This window comes from Denticeps clupeoides, chromosome 8, assembly GCF_900700375.1.
Source record: "Denticeps clupeoides chromosome 8, fDenClu1.1, whole genome shotgun sequence".
Taxonomy (NCBI): domain Eukaryota; kingdom Metazoa; phylum Chordata; class Actinopteri; order Clupeiformes; family Denticipitidae; genus Denticeps; species Denticeps clupeoides.
The window spans coordinates 6,177,014-6,202,972 of record NC_041714.1 but is presented as its reverse complement, the minus strand read 5'-3'; the positions used below and the strand labels follow the sequence as shown (position 1 = coordinate 6,202,972).

The 25,959-nt window shown below is 41.5% G+C and overlaps 1 protein-coding gene across 1 annotated transcript in view; it reads left to right on the top strand.

The window, feature by feature from the left end:
* The window catches only part of prim2 (DNA primase subunit 2), a 38,543-nt gene that overhangs the window by 3,670 nt on the left and 8,914 nt on the right, over positions 1-25,959 (top strand). The window contains exons 8-10 of the mRNA XM_028989764.1: positions 15,390-15,457; positions 16,769-16,841; positions 18,079-18,264. Of these exons, the coding sequence (XP_028845597.1) occupies positions 15,390-15,457; positions 16,769-16,841; positions 18,079-18,264 (327 nt within the window). The remainder of the gene's footprint in view (positions 1-15,389; positions 15,458-16,768; positions 16,842-18,078; positions 18,265-25,959) is intronic.

Below are 25,959 nucleotides of genomic sequence, written 5' to 3'. Positions count from 1 at the left end.
TCAAGCCAGCGGTTCAAAGAGCAGGTTTCGTGTTTGTCGTGCAGGGGGAAGCAATTGAAATGTCTGCAGTGCATGGCAATTTGCCTTGAGTGTGAATAATAACCTGCCCGGTGAAAAGAGAGACGTCTGGATCTGGAACGTGGGGGTAGAGAGCACTGCGTAGGCTGAGGGGTCTCGGAGATTGCACCGCGGAACCGCCGGGTTCCAGGCGGTGGACGGCGCTGAGAGTAAAGCATGATGGATTGGAAAAATGATTTTTGCCATTCTGCTGTCTACATCTGCCCACACGGCCTTTAGGCTGGGTCCGCTCCTGCTGCTGTCCACAGCTCAACGCTGTGTTGTCCTCGTTAAATTGACGGGCAGGACGAGTTTTCATATGAAAGTCAGTCTTGTTTCATACGTTTGCCCAGTACACATCTAAATTATTATTTTTTTTTAAGGTCACCTGCAAGCAATAAATGTAGAAACTCATATCTAGATAAAAGGTCCTAGAAATCATGGGCATTAAACTAAAGTTCAGGCAATTAGGAAGAAAATAGAGATCCTAAAATGTGTGTGTGTGTGTGTGTGTGTGTGTAAAATACTGTGTGGAAAAAGTGTATATGATTAACATAGAAGGTCTTATTTTAGAAATGCTTCAGAAGGAGTGTGTGGAATACTCGCTCTGCCAAGTTCTACCGGAGGAAGTTGTACTAGTTGCTAGGCGACCGCTGAATTCTGACTGTTTCAAACTTGTGCAGCGGGTTTTGACAGCCGTCTTTGTGGCTTGTGTTGAATCGGGTCGTTTTAATTTCATTTTTATGGACTGCGCCCTGCACTGTTTGCACAATTCAGATGACTAATCAGCGGCTTGCTAATCACTTAATTGCTTTAATCAACTGATGTCGGGTGCCAACAACCAGACTCTTCCCTGGCAGTGTAGCTGATGAGGTGCTTCCGAGTGTTAACTCTCCCACGTCCAGACACGTTCTGTGCAGGCACCGCTAAGGTTTATTATGTTTAAAATACGTTTACTCTGTTGGTAATGCTGTGACTTGGCCATGGCCTGTTCTGGGCTACGGATAGACAACCGTAATGTGTCGCAGAAGTTCTCATCCGTTGCACACGTCTCGTCTGTAGGCCTCGTCATTCATGGACCACGTTGATCAATTCTTTTTTTTTTTTTTCATCAGATGTGTCCTGGACGAATTTGAAATAGTGGGGTAGTGGATGATATTCTGGTCTATGACCCAGATTGCCATGAAGTCGCTGGTCCAAAACCTGCTTACTAGAATTGTGCCTGAGCCAGAGCCACAACCTAGAATAGCTCCACAAATTCTCTCACTTTCTCAGGTGAATATAAGCTGAATATAATGTCAATTTGTTGCATGACTGTAGACATGCTGACCCGTTGCAGTTTCAGAGAACATCCAATAGGTGGCACTGGAGAGCAGTGGGTGAAGTGGGCTGAGGCGATACATTTTTCCCTTATTGTTTAATTATGTAGGCTCGGGGAATAAATAACTGCAAAGCAAAATAAGCATCAATTTGGTAAATTTGGGCTTTAAACGCTGGCATCACCTCATAATTTTATAAAATGATGTTTGTTATCAGTACATCCCCCATAGCGCTGAGTCCCAGTGCCAGGTTCTTTGTTTTAGATGTAGCTCCTGCAGGTCTCATCAGTACACTGTGTTCTGGGAAGCTTTGTTTATAATATTATAAAGCAATAAGTATCATCATGCTAAGTATAGTCATGATGATGAGTAATATATACCTTCACTGCGTCATACGCATGCGTTTCTTTGGTTCTTTGTTGGGATTTTCATGGCTTCTCTAGTTGTTCTGGTTGAAGCTGTTCCAAAGTTCTGTTGGTTTTGGGTGAGAAGTTCTTCCAGCTTGCACTGGCCTCTGTTTTAGGTGGTTTAGGGGGCAGGCGATGGGAAAATTCTGCTCCCAGTCATGTTGGATTGGGGAGAGCTGAACCGCCGTTCAGCGACTGAACAAAGAGAAACTGGTTTTCATGCGCTTCTCAGGATTCTTGTGCCCCAAGGAAGAGGAAAAAGAGGTGGCCAGCTTGCAGGTTTTTCCTGGCCTGAGGTCGGAGGTCTTGAACGACTGTGGTATCATTCAGATGGTTAACATTTAGCATTTTCCCTCAAAAAGTAACAAGGGCAAGGAAGTTTCTTTGCTTTTCTGATGAAATGTATTAAATAGTTGTTGAATTATAATTGCGATTTTACATTTATTTATTTCTTAAAATGTATTTATTATTTTCTTTTATTGATAGATTCAAAATTGCAAACACTCGTATTCGTCTGCATCTTTAATTGATTTGTCTGATGTCGAAGTTCCGCCATTATGATGACCATTAAACCACAGCAGCGGGGCCTGTTGAGCTAGTTTACAAATGAAGCAGTTTTAATCCTAATTAGAATATAATTTATTATTCAGCTGCAAACACACAGCAAGTGCGGATATTAACTCTATTACATAACTACTCTGCATTTAAACAGAGCAGCTGTCAATGAATCAATTATTATTGTTCTTGATCATATATGGCTCTTGTATTTTTATTTATTTTTTTTAATTGTGGAACAAAACTGAAGATAGAGGGCTATTAATAATGCATTTCACACTCTTGTCATCTCTTCACCACGTTAAGTTGGACTACTGTCCTGAATGTTAATGAGCATCTCATCAAGCAGCTATTGATGATGACAATAGTGAACAAAGCAGCAATGAAGGTAAAAATAAAAAAGAAAATGCAGACTAATCAAACACTTTCTCCTGCTACAAAAATATTAAATATGTTTCTTGCATTGGATTCTTCAAAATAGGTGCATCCAGAGTGGGTGTGTATGGATATGTAGTCATGTGTAAAACATAGCCATAAAGTGATCTAGATTCTCCCAGTCTTCCCATTCATCATCCCTGAAGTACGGGCTTGTGTTACATTTTGGAATCGGTAGCGTTTACTCTTGCGTAATTTAGCGGTGGCCCTATAACCGGTTTCGGCCATCTCTGTTTGGTGCTGGGCTGCGACCCACAGGGATCGTGCTCCACCGGGATCTGCCGACTTTGCTTCAGCTCTCCCTGATATTATTAGAACCCAGTGCATCATTTGCTGTGAAAGTGGCCATGAAACGGGCTTCTGTCCTCTCATGCGATGTTATTCACAAGGAGGCCGCTTCTGTTTCAATTTATTGGCTCTTCTTTTGTCGTCGGGCAGAATGAAGCTCTGCTGTCTCACTGTTCTCAGGAAGCTGGCAGATCTGCTCGCTGTTCAGGTGAAGGTGGGCCCAGAGCGTGTTTGCTTTTGTGATGACATGGCATATCTGATGAACGGAGCACGGGTCTGTGTGTTTTTTGGTGCTGGTTCCCTTGCAGGAGGACAAGTGCAATTTCAGCATGCAAATGTGAAGCAGTGTGGAGCGACACGCCAGTAAATCTGTTTCTTCACCCATCATTTCCTTAATTAAACATTTTCTACCTGGACTGATTCCATGGGCAGAACTCACAAAAGAGCTCGACTGAGCTGTAAATGTGTTCTGGAGTAGCTGGCTTTAATAATCCTTAGCGACAGCGGTGGCAACTTGTCACTTTGAGGCTTGTGACCTCTAAAATTCAAATTAGAAACCCACTGTAAACAATGTGGAAGAGGAGGACTTAATTGCTATTGTAACGAGAGGTATTAAAACGGCGGGATGATACGGGGGAATCATAAAAAAATCTGACTGCTAAGGGAACAGAGACCTCTTTATAACCACCCGTTGCTTGATTGAATGTTTTAATTAAATTTTGTGGATCTCAGTAAAACCCGCAATCCGGAGTTGATCTTGGAGGACATTGTTCAGGGTGTGTAGGGTGCTGCTGAAATGCTCCTGCCGATCGTGAACCTGTTAGCAGCTTTTTATTAATTTTTTTGTTCTCATTGCCAGAACTTCTGCACAACACACGCTGCATAATGCAGCGTTTGCTCTGGGTATTTCTGTAACGTGTCATCATAGGTTCCTTCAGTTCTTTTGATGAGATTAATCCTGAGATCCGGCTAATGATTTCTAAAGTAAATTAAGTGAAGTGATTGTCACATGATACACAGCACACAGTGCACACAGTGAAATTTGCCCTCTGCATTTAACCCATCACCCTGAGTGAGCAGTGGGCAGCCATGACAGGCGCCCGGGGAGCAGTGTGTGGGGACGGTGCTTTGCTCAGTGGTACCTTGGCAGATCGGGATTCGAACCGGCAACCTTCTGATTACGGGGCCGCTTCCTTAACCGCTAGGCCACCACTGCCCCACTGTCTTATTCTAGTTTTCCAATTTTCCTTTTAAAAAGCGATTGTTTTGGTCATTGTGAAACAGCACAACACACGATGACACAGAGAAATGGGTGCTCTGTATTTAAACACATTACCATGGCAACCTTGATCCATGGGACCTCAGCGGCACCTTGGCGCTTCGGGATTTGAACCCGCAAGCCTTCGGGTATTGGTCCTTTCGATCTTCCACAGCTGATTGCTTCCTGTCCTAAACTAAAGTGTCTACAGTGTTTCTGCTGGGTTTGCAAGGCGGACCATTACAGACTATTCTCCACTTGCACGAGTAAATTGAGTGTTCGATCTGAATGGGTTTAAGTATACGTGTGTGAACATGTATATAAAATCTGAGTCTGTCCTCATACATGTCACAGCTGTACCGACAGCTGTAGATAGCCAGCGAGAGGAAGGTGACCCCGGCAGATGGGCCTTGCAGACAGCGGCACAAAAAACCTCCGATTGTGACACATGGGGCATTTTTTCTTTGTGGCAATTGTTGTGTGCTGCTGTATTGAAATGCTGCTGGGTCCCCCCGGCGTGCAGCTTTTATCAGCCATAATTCAGCATTCATCCACCTCTGCTCTGAAAAGGCTGCCTTTTTAAAATAAATTAGCAGAGTAAATATCATGTCAAGTGATTCAGCGCAGAACAGCACACAATGACACTACGGATGTGTCCTCTGCTTTTAACCATCACCTTAATGAGTAGTGGGCAGCCATGACAGGCGCCCGGGGAGCAGCGTGTGGGGACAGTGCTTTGCTCAGTGGCACCTTGGCAGCTCGGGATTGGAACCGGCAACCTTCTGATTACGGGGCCGCTTCCTTACGCGCTAGGCCACCGCTGCCCCTTAGAGAGAACAGACAGCAGGAGACGACAAGTTCTGCATCTCTGGCCTGGTGCTAATCCATCTTGGCAAATGGAAACATATGCCAGCCAGGCACTCTGTAGCCAGTGACATTCCGAAAATCTAGTGGCAGAGGAAAATGAAATGTGTCAATCTTCTTGTACCCGAGCCCTCTATAAATCCGTCTGGGGAAGGAGACTTATGACACTCAAAACAGTTTCCAGGGAGTAACGTGGAAATCAATCTCCATGGTGAAAAATGTCACCTGACACTTGAGACGAGATGTTTTCCATTCTTATTTTTATTTTTTTGTGAACTGTCAGTAGTAGGTCACTTGGTATCATTTGTCCTTCTTTCGTCTCTTAGACGGCTGAGAGCAGTAATTAACGGACAAGACTAATTGGTTTTAGAACATCTCTTGGGGCCTTAAACAGGCCGTAATTATTTTAATGCAGATTGTAAGTAAAAGGGAATTCTATTGCACTTTAAAGCCCACCCAGTGTGCCTGCCGGCTTTAAATAAGTAATTGTATTTGAAAGTATATGTTATTTAGGTGTGAAATCACTTTCCTTGCTCCTAGTGGTAAACCAGAAGTCGGAGACTGTGCGCGGCAGGAGAGCATCATTGAAAATTCTATACATCGATCAGTGCTTCATTCAGTACGCTTCACGGCAACCAGAGTAGATAAATTATAAAGCAAAGAAAAGTGCGGACAGAAGCGTGTATCCTCACAAAGTCCACTGATTAATACTGCGGCGTGCTTGTGCTGCTCCCTTTAAGTGTCTGATGATGAAAGCTTTCAGCTGAGTACAAACTAATCTTTTTTTATTTTTTTTGTGTGTTTGAAATCACAGGGAAATAAATATACAGGGGAATAAATTAAATTGCCAGGCTTCACCCTTCTGAAGAAGGCACAAAAGGAATAAGTTGCCATGGCTGCAACTGGAAGGATGCATTGTACTCATCCTGGGTTGGGATCATAGACGTCTGTTGGCAGTAGAGTGGGGTTTTTGAGACGTGACTCACCGCCTCCTGCCATGTTCAGGCTGGAAAAGAATCATCCAGCTGAAGTCCTCCACACAAGCCCCGCTAAAGAACCTCTGCAAATCATTCATGGTTCATTTGATGTTGCCCACTTAAGGGCTGTGATGTTAAGGGCGCTGGCCACTAGAGAGCCATTGTGATGAGAATGCTAAACATCAGTAGCCCTGTGCCGCCAGTACAGACTCCACAAGGAATCTTCTAGCTTCATTTTCTGTGTCGGGTAGATTAACTTTTATATCAAGCTGAAAACAAAACTTTATTTCACAACTCTGTCTAAACCCTGGTCTTGTTGCTCCAAAATGGCTGAACTTTGCTGAACACAGGATGCCCTGCAAGGTTATGAAACGGTTTTAGAATCTTTTTTTGCAATGGCCTCAATTTTGTGGTTGATGCTTAATTTTAGTAAAACATTGTAAAATGTGTTTCAGTTTGCAATTAGGTGTTTTAAAGAGATGTCATGTCAGCTCCTCAGACCCCTGGTCTAGAGCATATTGCCTGAATGATGGTTCTCAAGGGTCCTATGATTTCCGCGATGCAGCGTCCGCTATAAATCGAGGAATTGTGTATAGTTTCCGGTTGAGGCGGGACATTTGCACACCAACGCAATGTAAACTCACGGTCCGCGATAGCGTAGAGGCTGCCAGTGCATATCCGATTGGGTCCGCGCATGCGATTTATTTTTTTATGACTCTGAAGAACAACAACTTTTGAAAGAAGTCCACAATGTTCATTTATGTTTGTCAAATGTGAAGCACTTTTATTTTATAAAAGGAAGAATGTCTAATATTGTGAAAAAGTTCTTTGCATGAAATGCACAAAATTGTGTACAAAAGCAAAGAGTAAATGCCAAAGCACTTTGTTGAAGTGTGTGATTAAATGTGATTTGTCATATTGCAGGTTATTTTTCCCCCACTCACTAAATAATCACATCGTTTTTATGTCTATAATGGGAAAACATGGAATGCAGAAGAAATAAAAAGGAAAGAAACTGAAGTTAGGAAAAAATAAAACTGATTTCACAGGGCCCTACAGGAGATTTATTGTGCAGCGTTTTTTTAAAAATGCAGTGTGTGTTGTTATTTTCTCTATAATTAATATCCTCACATGCTGTATGTTTTACTGCAATATTGACAGTGGGAGAAAAAAAAACATTCACATTAGAAATAAAAAAGCCTCCTTTGTAAAGAACCACTGTGTTAATTGAATCTTACAATTGAGAAATTTACAGAAAAAAAAAGATATCTACGAACCAATTGGAGCTGTCAGTCTGGGAGTCAAGTTGACACTTCTTGCCAGTCCTCGGTGGATGGATGGATGGCTGGCTGGCTGGCTCTTCAGGGGGGATGGCAGGATGGCTCTTGTTTTCACTGCTGGGCCTCCCTTAATAGAAAGCCATCTTGAAAAGTTGAAGGTTTATTTTGCTCCCTGTCAGCCATTGTGATTAATGAGTGTCCAAGACACTGCCATTGTTGTGCAGACGCTGAGGTGTAGGGCGCAGGTAGAAACTGTTTATCAGACCTATACACAGAAACTCTGATGGACAGGCCACATCAAGAGCCCGTAAGGAGGGGATTGGCTGCTCTGGCAGATGAGGAGATTCTCCTGAAGGAGATGTCTGGGGACTGTGACCGAGGCATCGCTATTCCTGTTCCTGCTGCAGGCATCCTTAACATGATGAAAAACACAAATTTGTTTCTTTGCAGATTGCTTGTCGACATGCCTTGGTGTTTAAGTTAAAAACAAGGGACATTTAGGCACAATAATAACCTGTGTACTAGAGGTGTGAACATTCACAGTTGATGCATCCCATAAATTGTTTACATTGTTATATGCTGTTTTCAGATAAAGGAGTTAAGGTCTTGTACACCTGTGTGGATGCGCTGATTTGCTACAATGAGCAGAAAACCTGTATTCATTGTCCGCGCTCACCTTGTAACAGTCGTATATACAGAAGAACTGAGCAGACTGGTCCAAGCTGCTGTGGTCGCTTTGTTATGTAACGGTTGGTACGTGTCCCTCTTTGCCATGAAAATGAACTTAGTCCCATTTCCACTGTCAGCCCTGCAACAAAAGGACCTGCTGAGATCATTTCAGTGATCCTCTCATTAACACAAGTGAGAGTGTTGATGAGCACAAGGCTGGAGATCATTCAGTCCTGCTGACTGAGTTAGAACAGGCTTTAAAATGAGGGTGAGGCTTGAAATCATTGTTCTTCCTCTGGTTACCTGCAAGGAAACATGTGCAGTCATCGTTGCATTGCATATAAAGAGCTTCACTGGCAAGGATATTGCTGCTACTAAGATTGCACCTAAATCAACCATTTCAACCATCTTTGCCCAAGAAAGTCCACCAAAGCGGCAGGAACGTCTCCTAAAGATGATTCTACTGCAGTATCGGGGTTCCACCAGTGCAGAGCTTGCTCGGGTATGGCAGCAGGCAGGTGTGAGTGCATCAGTGAGACGAAGCCTTTTGGAGGACGACCTGGTGTTGGGGGCATCTGGAAAAAGGATGTCGTCTGGAGAAGAAAAGGTGACTCTACCATCAGTCCTATGTCGTGCCGACAGTAAAGCATCCTGAGACCATTCATGTGTGGGGCTGCTTCTCATCCAAGGGTGTGGGCTCACTCAGTTTTTTTTTTTTTAACTAAGAACATGGCCATGAATAAGGAATGGTACCAAAACTTCCTCCGACAGCAACTTCTCCCAACCACCCAAGAACAGTTTGGTGAGGAACAACTCCTTTTCCAGCATGATGGAGCACCGTGCCATACGGATAAGGGATAACTAAGTGGCTCAGGGAACAAAACACTGAAATTTAGGGTCCATGGCCAGGAAACCCCGATCTTAATCCAATTGAGAATCTGTGGCGGGCGGACAAACAAAAATCCACAAAGTCTGACAAACTCCAATCACGGATTACGAAGGAATGGGTCACCATCAGTCAGGATTTGGGCCAACACTGCAAATATTCACTCTTTGCATAAACTTGATGTAATTGTCAATAAAAGCCTTTGAAACTATATAATGCTTGTAATTAAACTTCAATACACCACAGAAACAACTGACAAAGAGATCCAAGAACACTGAAGCAGCAAATGTTGTGGGTTTGTAAAGGTTTGTATTATATCCTGCTGTATTACAGGGGTAGCGTTGCTACAGCTGGTTGAAGTAATTCAGTGGTTAAATGTAGTTTACTAATAAGTAATAAAAAGCTGATTATCAGAATTTTAATCCAAGCATTCTGATGGCCAGTCCTGTGATTTATGGCAAATGCTCCTGAAGTTTGGGAAAATATTATAAATATTTTTTTGCCTTCGCTCACTAATTAAATGGAATAATTATTTCCTGAGTTAATTTAGTCCCAGTCTTCTCTGTCATAGGTCACGGTTGCAACCTCAGTTTTATCATTCTGCCGACTCGCTCGACATCTCTCTACAAAGTGCCACGATTGCTGAGTAATCTGGAGGGGCCAAAGGCGCAAACGCATTGAAAAAGCACTGCTAGGAAGGATGGGCCAAAGCAGAAGACAGTGTAACCCAGTAAACATGTAGGAGCTTGCTCAACTGGCAGAGGAACATGCATCGGCAGCACAGTGGGCAGAGATTCCAGAAGATGAACGCCGGGAGGGTAGGGGTGAAGACGTGTGCAGCAGGCCTGAAGAGAACGAGGCGGGGCTCATTGTTGCACCACCTGGTGGAGTGGGCGTGTCCGATAGGAAGATGCCAAGTGAGTCTGCCCATAAGAGAACACATGTATTTGTTATTTTTAATATAAATTATTATTTATTTTTTATTTAAAAGCAGGATTGTGCAACTCAGGTTTCCCCAAAATGTCTGTAAAATGCTGTGTTTGTGGAAGGTAGTACAGCTTTGTTTCTTGTTTTTATGTGTTCTAAGCTCTTGCTTCAGCTGGCTTGGTTTGTCAGCTTTTATGGAAACCTCCAGATTGTGCAGACAGGTTCATTTCCATTTCAGAACGTGAGCTATAACTTTAGGCTTTGTGCTTCACATCGCGGAATGAGGTACTCAAATGACCTCAAATGCACGGAATGTCTGAAAGGGGGTGATTTATTTGGTTTTCCTAAGTGCCGCAGCTTGGCCTGGGACTTTGGACACAACACAACATTTATCAAGGTCTTCGTTCCGCCGCTATCACTGTCTCTTCACTCATTGAAATGCACAGAAACAAGTGAGTTTGAATCCATTTGCTTTTTGCTGGAGGGAGATGTTGTGCCTTTGGGATCATGAATGTTCACAAGTGCAGAAGAAAACTGATTGAGGGCTTCTACCAATACAATTCCCATTATAAACCCATAAGGTTTAAGTAATGACTGAATGAAACTATAGCTATTGACTGTATACAATAATATGTGTTTGGGTAGGAAGTGTATGGTGAACAGCGGCTCTGTAGTCGGGGCAGTGGTGGCCTAGCAGTTAGGGAAGTGGCCTCGTAATCAGAAGGTTGCCGGTTCGAATCCCAAGCCGCCGAGGTGCCACTAAGCAAAGCACCGTCCCCACACACTGGTCCCCAGGCGCCTGCTATGGCTGCCCATTGATCACCAAGGATGGTGGGTTAAAAGCAGAGGACACATTTCATTGTGTCACCGTGTGGTGTCCTGCAGTGTTTCACAATGACAATCACTTCACTTTCAAGTAAAAGTTTTTGTTTGTAGTATGTTATTTTCTTCCCACAACCCTGTTCTTTGCCTCAGTTCACAGTTAACTCAGGGTACCTACGGTCATTAAAAACCTGGAAAAGTCATGGAATTTGAAATGAGAATTTTCCAGGCCTTGAAAAGTTTTGGAATCATATTCCGCAGCCATGTGTCTCCTTTTGAAATTCATGTAAATTACAGCCGATGATTTACGACCGAACCTGATTGAGTCCATTTTACTCGGGCTTGGACTGCACGAACTTGGAGGAAGAAACGTTGTCATTTAAGTTACATTTGTCATCGGTTTTGTTGAAAAGTTTTCTGATAAATTTGACTTTAATTTTTCTTCACATCTGCACAGAACATATGGTCATGAAAGTCAGTGAAAAGTCATGGGATTTCAATACAGCTTAAATGGCTAAATTATTTTGGTGTAATACAATATGAGAGGTGTAAATTTCTTTTATGTCTGTGTATGTATATGTGTGTGTGTGTGTGTGTGTGTGTGTGTAAAATATATATAATACAATTTATGATTATTAACATTGAAGTAACTGCTGTAATGTCATCATTTTTGACTGTACATTATGTGGCAGCCCTGCGTTCTCTCAACTGCAGTGTGGTATTATGGGAAGGTGTTTCCTGGCTCTCTTATATGTGGAGGTGAAATGCCACCAGGCAGCTGCACTCTGTCCCAGTGGGCACCAGTCATCTGTGAAATGCCACTCTGCCCCTTCCTCGCCTTTACCCTCACAATGGAGTTAAAAAAAAAAAAAAAAACCCTTCAGTTCAAATTCCGGAACTGCAATTGTTACATACACTTGAGGCAGGGTGGCGTTTTAAAATATTTATACACCCATCTTTATGCAGGAATGTGATTATGTGCTTTTGTATGGTGGTGGGTGGGCGATAAATGAAGTGACTCAGGATTAGTTGATTCATATTTCTTTCCATTCCTTCTTTTATTTACCCGTCTGAATTGTCTTTTTAATAAAAAGGTAAAACACTACAAAAGAGGCAAAGCTGCTTTCAGGGTGCACTCCTCTGTTGAACCTTTTTATAATCAATGTTCCGAGGCTGAATTACTCTGCGCTCCGATAATCTCCCCGAGTGGCCAGAGCATCTCACCTCATCTCAGCTCCTTCCCGTATCTTTGTTGACCAGATACCCTTCAGTGGTTCCACAGAGTTAATCTTGTCAACTCAATTCTCTTGCTTGTGATTGCTTATCGAGACGCTGATGTCTCTGTCAACAAGAGGAAGATGACTTCACACTGTGATAATCCAATAGTCAATATATTGGTGCATTTTATTTAAAAGTATTAGTCATAAGAATCAATTCACAGAACCAGCTTGGAGAAATGTTTATTATCCGCATACCTTCATATCAGTTGTGAGATTCTGCCATATTCCATGTACTGACTAAAACTGAACATATTTTTTTGATAGATCATAGGTAATTGATTAATTATTTGAGATACTTCTGATTGTTATGTGTTATAGTCTGCCACAAAAGCAAAAATATTTAAAATTGTAATGAATATAGCATATATGTAAGTTATCCTTTTTTAGGTAAATAAAATTATGAAAACAAACGTAATTCACCTGCTCTCTTTTAATTAAATTAAAAGGGTTCATCCCATGCAATCAGGCAGTTTATTTAATAATGGAGACGGTCTAGTACCGAGAAGTACTGGCTGTCAGTCCACACATCTCATGGCACAGTTGAAAATGTTCGATAGAATGTTGCATTATGAACCCTGCAATATGAATTCGGTAAACCGCCATGGGATATTTAACAAGAGTAGATGTCGTAAAAATCAGGCTTAAGTTAAATGCAAATAGCCATTATTGAGAAGTGAGTGGTTGCCATGGAAATTGACAGATTTCCTTAAGACATTGTGTGCTATACATTTGGGGACGGATTAGAGCAGGATTATTTCCGTCGGGCTTTGATTTCCTGGAGAGTGTCCAGATCACCAGCATCGCCGCTCAGGGCCACTATGACCGCTCCCTCACCATTGTAGTTGCATTCCCGCATTGTCGAGGACAGCGAGAGGACATCATTAAATGAGCGTGAAATTGAAAGCTGCTAGCTATCTGACTGGATTTCATGTGCTGACCCTTTTTTCCTGTCTCTGTACTGGGTGTGAAAATGTTCATTTAAAAAAAATAAATACAGCACAGTGTAACTCCAAGGCAATCACACTTCTGTAAAATCAAACTGTCCACTTAAGATGCAAGACTGATTGACAAAAAACCACGGACCACTTCTCAGTTCCTATGCTTTTTGGTCACTTTTGAATGCTGGTGGTGCTTTCACTCTAGTGGTAGCATGAGACATACAACCAACACAAGTGGCTCAGGTAGTGCAGCTGTGGCAAGAAGGTTTGCTGTGTCTGTCAAGAGTTGTGTCCAGAGCATGGAGGCGCTACCAGGAGACAGGCCAGTACATCAGGAGACGTGGAGGAGGCCGTAGGAGGTCAACAATCCAGCAGCAGGACCGCTACCTCTGTCTTTGAACAAGGAGGAACAGGAGGAGCACTGAAAAATGACCTCCAGCAGACCACAAATGTGCATGTGTCCGCTCAGTTGTTCAGAAACAGACTTTATGGGGATGGTATGAGTGCTTACAGCCAAACGCCATGCAGCACGTTTGGCATTTACCTGAGAACACCAAGAACGCCACTGTTGCCCTGTGCTCTTCACAGATGAAAGCTGGTTCACAGTGAGCACGTGACAGACGTGACAGAGTCTGGAGACACCACGGAGAACATCCTCCAGCATGACCGGTTTGGCAGTGGGTCAGTAATGGTGTGGGGTGGCATTTCTTTGGGGGGGGTCGCACAGCCCTCCATGTGCTCGCCAGAGGTAGCCTGACTGCCATTAGGAACCGAGATGCTCCTCAGAACCCTTGTGAGACCATATGCTGGGCTCCTCAGAACCCTTGTGAGACCATATGCTGGTGCGGTTGGCCCTGGTTCCTCCTAATGCAAGACAATGCTGGACCTCATGTGGCTGGAGTGTCAGCAGTTCCTATAAGATGAAGGCATTGATGCTGTGGACTGGCCCGCCTGTTCTTCAGACCTGAGTCCAATTGAGCACATCTAGGACATCATGTCTCGGTCCATCCACCCTTTTTTTGAGCAGTGTACATTTACATTTTTTAAATTTAATAATTTTTTTTGAATAACACTGAGTCTATTAGGGCTGTCAAAATGAATGCATTAGTCACTCTGAGTAATATATAAATATTTAATGAATAAGGATATGGACAGTGGAGCAATTTTGGACTCATTCAGTTCCTGCCTTTTTTTTTTTTTTTTTTTTTTTTTTTTTTTTATGTGCTTTTACATAAGGCACTCAAAGGCAGGAGCAACTCTTCTGCCGTGTCCGTGGTAAACCTGCTGTGTCTGGACTAGGGGCGATTATTAATAATCAATGCAGATGTGGACTTCTGAATTGATGCAGTGCACAACATAATTGATTTATATCATGACGTTGCTTTGTGATTTACTGGCAGCGACATATAAATTATCGTTAAAAAGTAGTACTGGTTGCGAATGTGGCGGCCTGACCTGTATACAGCGCCTTAACTCTTGTATTTGAAAACATTATGTGACTATGTAGAAAATGTATGGGATGCCTTGTGATGCAACAATAATCGAGGCATTGATAATTGTAATCAAATCAAATTGTGAGACCAGTAAAAGTTCACAACTAGAGACATTATCTTTTTTTCAGCCATGCTGACAGTGAAAAATTAGTCATTAACAATTGATTTTGATTTTAAATTCTTGCAAAAAAAAAAAAAGTGAATTAATTCAGTTTTTTTGTCACTATACAGCCCTAATAATAATAATAATATGTTATTATATTAGATTATATTATTATGATTATGTATCATCAGCGCAATCCTGTGCTCTTTTTCGGGCCTGGGGGCGGCATCTACATTTTGTGCTGCATTAGGGTGCGGTGCTGTGTTCCTGAGTGAGTACAGTCTTTATCGAGCTCTGGAGGTGGACGGAGCGAACGCCCGAGCAGGAAGCTGGCTGCCAGCTCTGCGCAGCGTCCAATCTGTCCCTGCTGTAATAGTTTGACCACGCTCAGACCACATCCTTCATCATTGTCTCCACTTTGCTTCAGTTAACAGATTTTCTGCCACCCTTGCTGTGGACTTGATTAATGTCTTTGAGGTGGAAATACTTATTGGCTTAATTTTTCCTCCTCGGGAATGGCCTGGATATGCTTTAATTTCCTTGAAAATAGTGCTGAAATACGTTTTTATCTTCACTTTCACCAAAGCCTTTGTATTGATTCTTTTCTTTATTGATTTTCGGCTGTTCCTGGCTTTTTTTTTTTTTTTTTTAAGAACTGTTCAACATTTGGGTAACAAGTGTGCAGCCTTGTTAGGAGTTTGGAGCGTTTGTAAGGATTATGCATCATAATATGGTGTCTGAAATGCATAAATATGAGCCAATAACTGTATGTCCATATGCATGTGTGTGTGTACGTATGAATTTTTTCCTTTAATTCCTCTTTCTTTTCAGCTGACTGCAAGATCTCTACCAGCGGTGCAGTCTGATGAGCGACTCCAACCTCTCCTGAGCCACCTGAGGTAATTGGCGTCAGTGATGTTCACTCTCGCTCCTGTTGTATTATTCATTGTGATCTTGCCGTTCTGCCATCCGCCCTTGTTGTTGATATGAGCACAGACATCCCTGAAATAGCGGGTGGAGCTGCTGGTTGAGAAATAAAGCTGTGGAGTAAAAGGATTCACCGACAAGTGGACATGAGCTGGTACAGAATGATGTTGAAAGCAGAGCATTTCATTTTGATGGTTGACTGGTCGTTGCCTCAGTTGGATTAGTAATCAATTAGTTGGATTAGAAATTGCAAAATTACAAAAAACTAAATGAGGTTGTTTAAATTATTTGTACTCACAAGTGTACTCTCTGGTTAGAGGTTCTAAATCAGCATGAATCGTGGAACAATTTTTGTTTCTATCTGACGTGATGTTTCAATAGTTGATTAACTAATAATGCCCTGATATTCACAATATATTGACAAATAAATTCAAATCTGACAATATGAATGTTCCAAATTATGAATCAATATGGTAATAGTCTAATGCTCCACCCTATCAAAAACATGGGGAAGCTGTTCATGACATCGACAGGTCATGACAATTATCATGACCGCTCAGACGTGGTGTTTCATTAAATTAATACATTCAGCTGTAAACTCATTTACATAGTTCCTTCATTCTGCCATTCTTCATTTGTTCCTCTGGGAAGGCCTTCGAGTTGGTCCTCAGGACAACATGTCTCAGCAAGATTAAACCAGCACCGCTATTAGCTCATTTGTGTTTTTCACAGCTGTGCATCTACCCTGCATCTGGAGATAAGTGCCACTGCCACCGCCACCTTTGGGGTGGGATACACCACAGGGCCACCGGGCATTTTTTTTTTTCCTTTTGTTAAAGCCCAGACAAGGGCGTTTTAATAGGATATGGTGCTGTGGGACGTTCTGGTGTTTTGTTTTTTTTTGCAATGCCTCGACCTTATGCGCTTGTTGGCTTTATTGGCCCTCTGGTTGAATTGTTCTCTTTTCACCAACCCGCTGTTCGGTCAAAGCAGGGATTGGTGAACTTCATTTGAAACCACAACTGGCAGAGTCTCAAACCATGCAAATTGAGCTGACCTTTAAACCAGATGCTGTTGTACTGAATTAAGTGCGTTCTGGTTGGCTGCTAGAAAACGTCCCATGTCACTTCTCACCAGTGTGATGACAGCTGAATAGCCTGATCTTCATTATTATGACAAGTACCTTGTTCACTCTGTAGTTCCTTTTTGATGTAACTAATTTGAAAATGTCCTCTAATTATTCATATAAAAATTGAAACACACTCTCCTCCTTCCTCTCACAGTCATGCCTATGTGGGTCAAGATTACAGCATACAGAAAAACGTGGGGAAGATTTCTTTGGAGCAAATTGATCCTGTAAGTATGCACTTCAGATTTTCACAGCCAGGGATTTCGATCAATACCGGCTATAGACGTGTGCCGTTTGTCAGGTTAGGTGCCGAAGGCTCCAAGTTTATACTCCTCCCAATAAGGCTGTTCATGTTTCAGAACAGAGCAATTTAACATGCATATGTGGACATATAATAGCCTGTAGTTAAACAGCAATTAAACACAAATGGTATGCTACAAACATAACTCTGTATATAGATCTGAGCAGTGAATTGATTTCAGATTGAGATTTAACAGCCTGACTAATGCCGTGCTTTAGTATAGATGTTATGCAGCCCATCACAGGCAGTGTATATAAACTGTGTATATTGCGACTGTGCAATATAATGCACGTCTATTCCAGGGAAAGGTCAATTTGAGGTGCAGGAAAATAATCTTCAGCCAGAAATAATTCTTATGCTTATTTTCAGCACTTGAGGAAGTTAATTAGATTCATAAGGAAATGCTAAACAAAAACCCTACTCAAATAAAATTTCTGTAGCTATGTGCAAAGTACTGGAAATGTTCTATTGATTATTCTGATGTTGCCATGTGTTTAAACAATTAAAACAATTAAATATTTTACTAAAATCGTGTAGGGATATTATGTGACTATGTAGAAAAATTGAATCATGGCAATTGAATCAAATAACTGAAAAATTTACTTTAATGAAGAATCAAATAAATAAACAAATTGTCTGGTAAGGCAGAAACCCAAAAATGTGTTTGTCAACTCCCTTGAACAGGAAGCCTCATGCATTCAAGACTGAAAATGCAAACCCATTTTGAAGAAGACTGTCCAGAATAAGCACATTCTCACTTCAGCTTTTATATGTTACTTTGAAAAAAATGCTCTATTTAACCATCACCCTTGGTGAGCAGTGGGCAGCCATGACAGGCCCCCGGGGAGCAGTGTGTGGGGACGGTGCTTTGCTCAGTGGCACCTTGGCGGATCGGGATTTGAACCAGCAACCTTCTGATTACGGGGCCGCTTCCTTAACCGCTAGGCCACCACTTTAGTTTTACCTTGCTTATTCGTATTAGTTTATTACTCACCACTGTTCCATTGCAAATTCTAATGAACACTGTTTTTTTGTTTAGTTTTTTTTTTTTTTTTTTTTTTTTTTTCCCAGTCGTGACCTGATATACAAGATATGTACTCTAGTCCGTACTCCACATTGGTCCTTTGATTATTGAATTGACATTTGATCCTCTCTTTTTACAGCTTTCCACCAAGTCCTTCCCTCTATGCATGAGGCAGCTCCACAAGTCTCTGAGGGAGAACCACCACCTGCGGCATGGCGGGCGTATGCAATACGGCCTCTTCCTCAAGGGCATCGGCCTCTCCCTGGAACAGGCGCTGCAGTTCTGGAGGTCGGAGTTCATTAAAGGCAAAGTAGATGCTGACAAGGTGCGCCCAGTTACACTCTAAACTTTCGGTTTTATTATTGACTTTCCTAAATCCTCAGTAGACTTGAGGTGACAATATTCCAATCAGCTTGTTTCCCCCTCTTCACCGTTCAGTAGGAAATGTGGCACCCTTTCATTTTGCCTTTAATTACCGTTATCTTGTTTTCCACTCTTTTATATTTGTTTTTTCCAGTTTATTTTTTGTTGCAGTGGTACAAGAAATGACGTTCTGTATGAGAATTTTATTTTCTCCACCATGAACACCTTCCCAGCACATTCTCTGTGGAAGATGCTGTGGTTCAGTTGCTAAAAAAACAGATGTATTTGCAATACATGGACTATTTTATATTGAATTACATGAATTTGTTGGAAAACAAAAGAGCTGTTCTAAATCAAATGAACAAAAACATTATACTAGTGTGAACTGATTGTTATTGTGAAACACTGCAGCACAGCACACACAACGAAACATGTCCTCTGCTTTTAACCATCACTCTTTGTGAGCAGTGGGCAGCCATGACAGGCGCCCGGGGAGCAGTGTGTGGCGACGGTGCTTTACTCAGCGGCACCCCAGCGGCCCCATGGTGGATCAGGATTCGAACCGGCAACCTTCTGATTGCAGAGCCACTTCCTTAACCACTGCCCCGCTGTGAAATTAGTTTTATGGCTGTGATCATTTTACATAAAGGGTGGTTGTTTACTCTAGAGTAATCAGACTGTTCCATCAACTTCCTGTAGTCTTTGCATTCACACTAGTATCTTGCATGGCAGCTATTGTTAGGTTAGACTTTTGAAGCAACAGATTTAAACAGTTATGATCAACATTTTAATATCTGTTTTGAGTTGATGTTTTGTGTCGTGAGATTTGTAATATATATTTAAATATTTATTTAATTATTCGTTCTTTCTCAGCTAGATGCAAAGAATTCACTAATGGACAGATTTGATATGCCTGAGGAGTAGTGCTTTTGTGTTAACACACACACACACACACACACACACACACACACACACACTTATACACGCACATATATTAATTCACTGCTAAATTCATTTTGAAGAATTGGATTAAGAAACCGGATTTTGTTCTAACATACAATTGAGAGAAAACAAGTATGCCATGGAATGCTATTTGTTTCAGCTGTTTTATCTCTAAACGCACAAACGATATATTTCAAGAATACTATATACATTTTAAACACTAACTGAAGTACAGTTGCAGTTACTAGAAAGCATTTTGTCTCGTGCTTTTCACAATGAATTGTCAGACAGTAAGATGGGTCTATTTAAGTACTTTATTTGTAATTCCTAGAATATTGATTATATTAACAATGGGAACTACACCTACCCTGATTTATAAGACACAGCAGCAGTTAATATTAATAACAGTATGAGATTTATGCTCCAAACTTTGCTGTGCAACAGTCAGGTTGTCAGTTATCTGTTGTCTAAGTTTGCCTGTCCAAAGGTTTTTGAGGAAATCTGTTCTTACGTATTTATAGCAGATAAATGCTCATCAGATAGTTTTTGTGTGTGTGTGTGTGTGTTGGTGCATTTTTAGACACTTTTTGGGCTGAAACAGTCTGGCAACGCTGCTTGCTCTAATTTCTGTGTGAGTCAGAGCTGTCAGTTGTCACCTTGAGCCCCTCCCATTTTGAAACATTAAAGCTGTGTGATTACTGTATGCAGTGGCACTAATGTCCTATGTCTGTGTCTGAGTGCCTCTTGGACTTCAAAGACTTCTTCAGTGGTCTTAAGTGACGAACATTTGCCATGCCACACTGGCTCGCAAGGAACAAGCTGCAGTTCAAAGAGCTTTTCTTGCCTTCACTACTGCTAAGCCACTTTAACTGACTCAAAATGAATCTGTGATGTTTGTGGTTCCTCCTTCCCCACTTTGCTCCCAGACCATACCTCGCGTTTAAGGTCATTCCCCGGCAAATGCATTCTGAAGTAGTCATGCACCGCCAGTCTGAAAAGTGCCCCATTTCCAGGGTGGCTGAGCCGCCTCTGTCTGCGCTCTCAGGTGTGACCTGCATGGCCCGTGCGCGCCAGACTGAGCTTTTGTTCCGTGCCGGAGGTTTCCACAGTTAGCCAGGTTGGCGGTTCAAGGCTCTTGAGTGATGTATGTGTTCTATCAGGAATGGCAGTGTGTCACAGGCTGCAGAAAAAGGGCCATTAGCATTCCTGTGCTGATGGCAAAACCGCCCCTCAGACCGGGGTCCTATGCAGGTGTGCAGGGTGTAGAGCTCAGTCAATCATAAAAAAATTTTTTTATCTCTTTTTTTTTTTTTTTTTTTTTTTCCTGATATTGTGGCCATGTAAGTTCACCATATTTTAAGTACATGTTTAAGACATTGGTGAAAAACTGCAGGGTCTTGTTATCGGTTTACTTTTATCTCATACAAAAACAAATAGAAGAATTCTGCTAACAATTTATAATAATGGTCCTATGCAATCACGATAATACACTTTTTAACATTTTAACAGGTTTATGATTATCAACCTTAGCGTGAAACGTTGTTTTTTGTGGTTATAGTGAAATCGGTCTGTCTCTGGTCTAGCTGTTTGTCTACAACGTGTCATGGAACAGTGTGGAATGTTTCCTAAAATGTCTAATTTCTAAAAATCACATTTCTCACATATTAAGATTTTTTATTTTTAATAAAAATAATGAGTGTGGGATCACTGTTTACTTTTACTGTTCAGCGGCCAAGGAGAGGCGTGCATCTTGGACCACACACACACCAAGTATTAAGCAATGTTCGCCAATGATTTCTGATTCAGATTTGTGTTACATTATAGATTAAAGTGCGAAGTGGGTTCTGCTGTAAATAAATTATGGAGACCCTTTGCCCTTCTCATTACCCTTGGGATATCCTGTCCTCCAAAATCCCTCATTAGCGTTACACCGCGCTCTGCTCTGTAGCTGAACTCCATATCAATGTCCTGACTTGTCTTCAACTTTGGGTGTTTTTATGTAGGGCGAGCAGGATGGCGCGCGGGAGCCCTGGCCCCATGCTTTACATTCTGACTATGCGGACACTATTAACAATCATTTTGATTGAGTGTCTACAAAGTGGGGTGCCTTGGGGTGAAACTCATTAGAGGGCTCCAGTGTGCCAGGGGAGCGTCCGTATTTGCATGAACACCTCCACAGATAAAGCGAAGATGGGCCCGTCTCTTTCAGGGATTTCGGTCTCTTGCCGCTGTGGTAAGTGAGCAGGCTCGGTCTCCTGTCATCATTGACTGCAGGAAATACACTTTCAGCTGAGGTGGCCATCTTTTGTTCAGTTTTTAATCATCTTGTGAGTCTGAATTGCCACGTTTTAATGAATTCTAAATTAGAACTTTGAGTTACTTTGACGGACAGTGATCTAATTAATACAGGCATAATTTTCTCTGACAGACAGTTCTGTCTGTCTGTAATTCATAGAGTATGCATATAATAATTAGCCTAATTATCAAAAAAAGAAGTGCACAGAAATGATCATGCTTTTTAATGCAATGTACGTTTGAAGCATTATTCAATTGGCCATTTTTCATTTGATGTTTCTCGTTTACTTTTTGCACTGGTTGCAAGCCACAAAACTTACTAACAATATAAGAAAAATATATTTTCCCAAAGTAAGTAGACAATGTTGTTTTCTGATGGGCTAAATTAGTCCCATGACACCCCTGCAGGGCCCAGTATGTGCTACTGCATCTTGAATATTGGCACCACAAAAAAAGTAACTGTAAAAAGCTATTTATGTAGACCCACATCGTGCATCCATGTCACGTTTTTCCCCAACATAAAGAAAAACATCCAGCAAACTTTTTCAAATACGCTAGTTGGACACCACTGACCATGTCTGCAATTGATTTTAAAGTGAACTGCACTGGATCTGTAACCTCAGAAACCTGACCCAAATCTATACCTTCAGAATCCTAAGGAAGAGAAGATTGACTCCTCTCATGTCTTCTTGTCCAGCTTCTGGTGAAACCAGATTCTCTATGATGGATGATGTTGATATTCAAGGCACCCATCTTGGTTTCCTTGTAGTACCGTTTGTTAATGTTTCGGCTGTGCCGTTTAGTGACGTTTTGAACTCTGCTGTCTGCCCTTTTGATGTTTGAAGACAAAATTGGAGTACTTCACTCTGCTGTCTTCCAGAGTCTCACTTGTCTTTCATTATCTTCTGTTAAGGTTCTAAGCAGTCAGCATGCCAATCTTGACTAGAGATATCTGTCCATGTACACGGCTTTATTCTCTGGAGAAGGGGATAAACCAGTCTGCTGACCATATGTGCTCCTCTCTTTGAAGATATAGTGAAATTGTTGGGATCTAGGTTCGATGTGTAATGCACGCTTGTCTTTTTATCTCTGGCGGTTTGTGGGGTATTGCGTTAGACCTAATCCCACTGTGTAGGCTGAGCGCAGTCTGCTTTCTGTCTGCAGAGTGCATTAATAAGCATCTCCCTGGTCTCCTGTGACCCTCCTACTGCAGCAGTATTGAATGTCAGTAATGTGTTATTTGATTAGTTTAAGACTATTTGCAGTTTACTGTGTTTGAATGGTCAGAATAGAGGGAAAGACCTGTGAATTAAGCGTATTATCAGAAGACTTTATCCAAACGCTTCGAGTGAGCAGATGGGTTTGCTCAAATCGAGATTTTGAAAGAAATGAGACACTGGAGGACTCTAACGATGCTCCTCTGGAGCTTTTCTTGGCTGTAGCACAACAGTTCCCTCTAATTTAGTGCAGACGGGGTATGAAACCTCCGCCTCACATTTGCATACATTATGGATAAGGCTGTTGACATTAATACCGTAATTAGTAGCATGATAATAATCTGAGCATGGGAGGGAAGCGTGACTGTGACTGCGTGTGACAGCGCTGCCTGGCTGAGGGACTGGAGGAATGAATGGCTGTCTGGTTCCTCCGCAGAGACGGCCTCCTCGGTGTAATTATTCAGGCCTGGCGTCGCTCCTGCTTCTTAAGCCCGCAGAGACACTACAGCGTAGAGCGAGCGAGGGGGGAAACGAAAGTGATGTGTGCTTCATACCGAGGGCTTTTGATCACATTCGTTTGTTTTGGCAGAAATGTGGGCTAGGTGTAGTCCTGTATATTTTATTAATTATGTAGAGTATGTAAACACTGAATATTCGCCTGGCTGTGATGCTGTATATGGGGTTTTTGTAATGTTTGATCATGAGGGTTTGATCCTTCCTTTATGTATTTATTTATTTTATACAGAGCCTGCTCCATGAATATGTGTGCAGGGTAATTAAATTAATAGCAGAAGCCAGCGCCAGCGAATAAATTTTCTGCATGCAGCTTCAACTGTGTCTCAAGCCATATTTTAATGCAGTAGGTTGTGATCTTTAAACCGCAAATGGGTTCCTAAATCCTTAGAAGTGCCATGTAATGAATATACTGTCGTGAAAGGAGTATTTTTACTGCTTCTCTTTTATTGCAGCTGTGGAGATCGTCACCTTGTAAAGTTTTTGAGGTGTTATGACCACTTTTTAATGACTTTGAAATGTGGAGTTTGAAGACACTACTGCATTTAAACCGTATCATTGTGAGGTGGAGATTTGTAGAGATGCCAAGGTCATGGCAGTGAGATCAAATTGATTAGTGTAATAGCAGAGGATGCAAACATGCCATGCCCCACCCCAATGTAAAAACACTCACAGATGGTCATGGAAGGATGTACCCATCTCATGGAGATCAAAACACCAAAATTCTGTGTCAGTTACAACAGCATTCAAAGAAACCCCCAGAAGGTTGATTAATAGAATTAATTATCAGGCAACGTTCAGAACTAATGTTCAACACCCAGAGCATGAATTAGTCTTAGTACATTGTAATTCTTTGAACATCAGGTCTCCTTTACTTATCTTTTGCATTAATTACTCACATTTTATCCTGGATATCTGTACTTTGTAATCCTTACAATTGGGGAATTGGAATTGTATCAATTTCTGTGGTGTTTTGACCTATTTGGATAGAACTGGTGTTGTCAAATTTGAACAGGTGACATGTTTAACCAAAAGTTTTTTTTTTTTTTTTTAAAACCTTCGTGATGCACGGGACATTTTGATAATACAAGTTACTAGTATTCAGTATTATGAACAAGTGTGAGATGTATGTAATGTATGATACGAGACACAGAATACTAGTCTCACATGTTAAAATGAACTTCCACAATAAAATTCTGTGCACTCTATAAGCTTTCAGACAAAACTTTGCATTTATAATGGATATCAAAACTGCAACACTTCAATAAAATAATATTTATGCAATACTAATATATGCAGTTAAAATGACCAAGATTGTGTGATGCACGGTACAACGTCACTGGTATAAAAGCTACACGAGTGCTGTTAAGTTTAACATATGATCAGAATCGTATTTATTGGCCAAGTAAGTGCAAGCACATACAAGGAATTTGATTCCGGTAGATGGAAGTAAGAGTAAGTAAGAGCCAGTAGTAAGAGTTAAAATGTGGTGCATTGCATTAATATTTTAATTAAGCCTGATGCACTATTCAATATAACATATATAAATGTAACTGTGAACGTCTTAGTTATGATAATAATTTTTTTGTAATTTTACATTGTGAGAGGTCACAGTTTTTCAAATGTCTGCAAAACTTTCAGTTTTTTTTAAATACATTGAGTGATGTTCCACATTATTTGAGTTACCCATCTTAAATATTAGGACAATTAAAAGTGCAAATATTACAGAATCTTTTTTTTTTTTTAAAGCATTTTGGTTTCATTTTCTAGAGAATCACCCTATACACCCCTGCGAACCTTTTCTGGGGAGGGCTTTTACTTCTTGGACTTGAATTAGGGTAGTCTTGTCCTAGTGGGTTATGAAGCAGACCCGTAATCGGTAGAGGTGTGAACCTTCACTGGTCTAGCGATTCAATTTTGATTATCAATGCCTCAATATCGATGCATCACGATGCAGCCCATACATTTTCTACATTGTCACATGATGACAATGTCACTGTTCACCTTGTAACAGTTGTTATACTGGTAGTACATCACTATGCTGTTGGCAGAGTTAGTCGTCTGCCCCTGTCCTGCTGCAGAGCGCATGATTGAAAACCCACAGCAGTGAGATTCTCTTTCTCTGAATGCTTCACCAGAGTTTCCTCCACTACACACAGACCAAAAACCCATTACAACCTGAAGCCACAAATGGCAGAAAAATGCCTGGTTCAGACGTCTATGGTGTCAGGTGAGCGTGGACAGAACACAGACTATTTTTTCTCATTGGAGAAAATCTAAAGCCACTTTCAGACGACTGTAGCAGAGCCGCGCTCACAAAATGTGTGGCTTTCTAAACTCCTGCTAAGACTCCTGTTGTGTTGTAGATCTCTGGTCACTCCGAGACTGTTAGATCAACTTTGCCTCCATTGCCGCTTTGTGTGTGTGTGTTTCAAAGTGGCAGGAAGAACACTCGCCTGCTTTGATTATATTGGTCAAGCGAAAATATGTCACTGAGCACAGCAGTCAAAGTTCAACAAATTTCAACTTTGTCCCCACACGCCAGGTCCCCACACACTGCTCCCTGGGCACCTTTCATGGCTGCCCACTGCTCACCAGGGGTGATGGTTAAAAAAAAAAAAGACAAAAAAAAAAAAAAAGACCATATTTTGTTGTGTGTCACTGTGTGCTGTCACTTCACTTTCACTTCA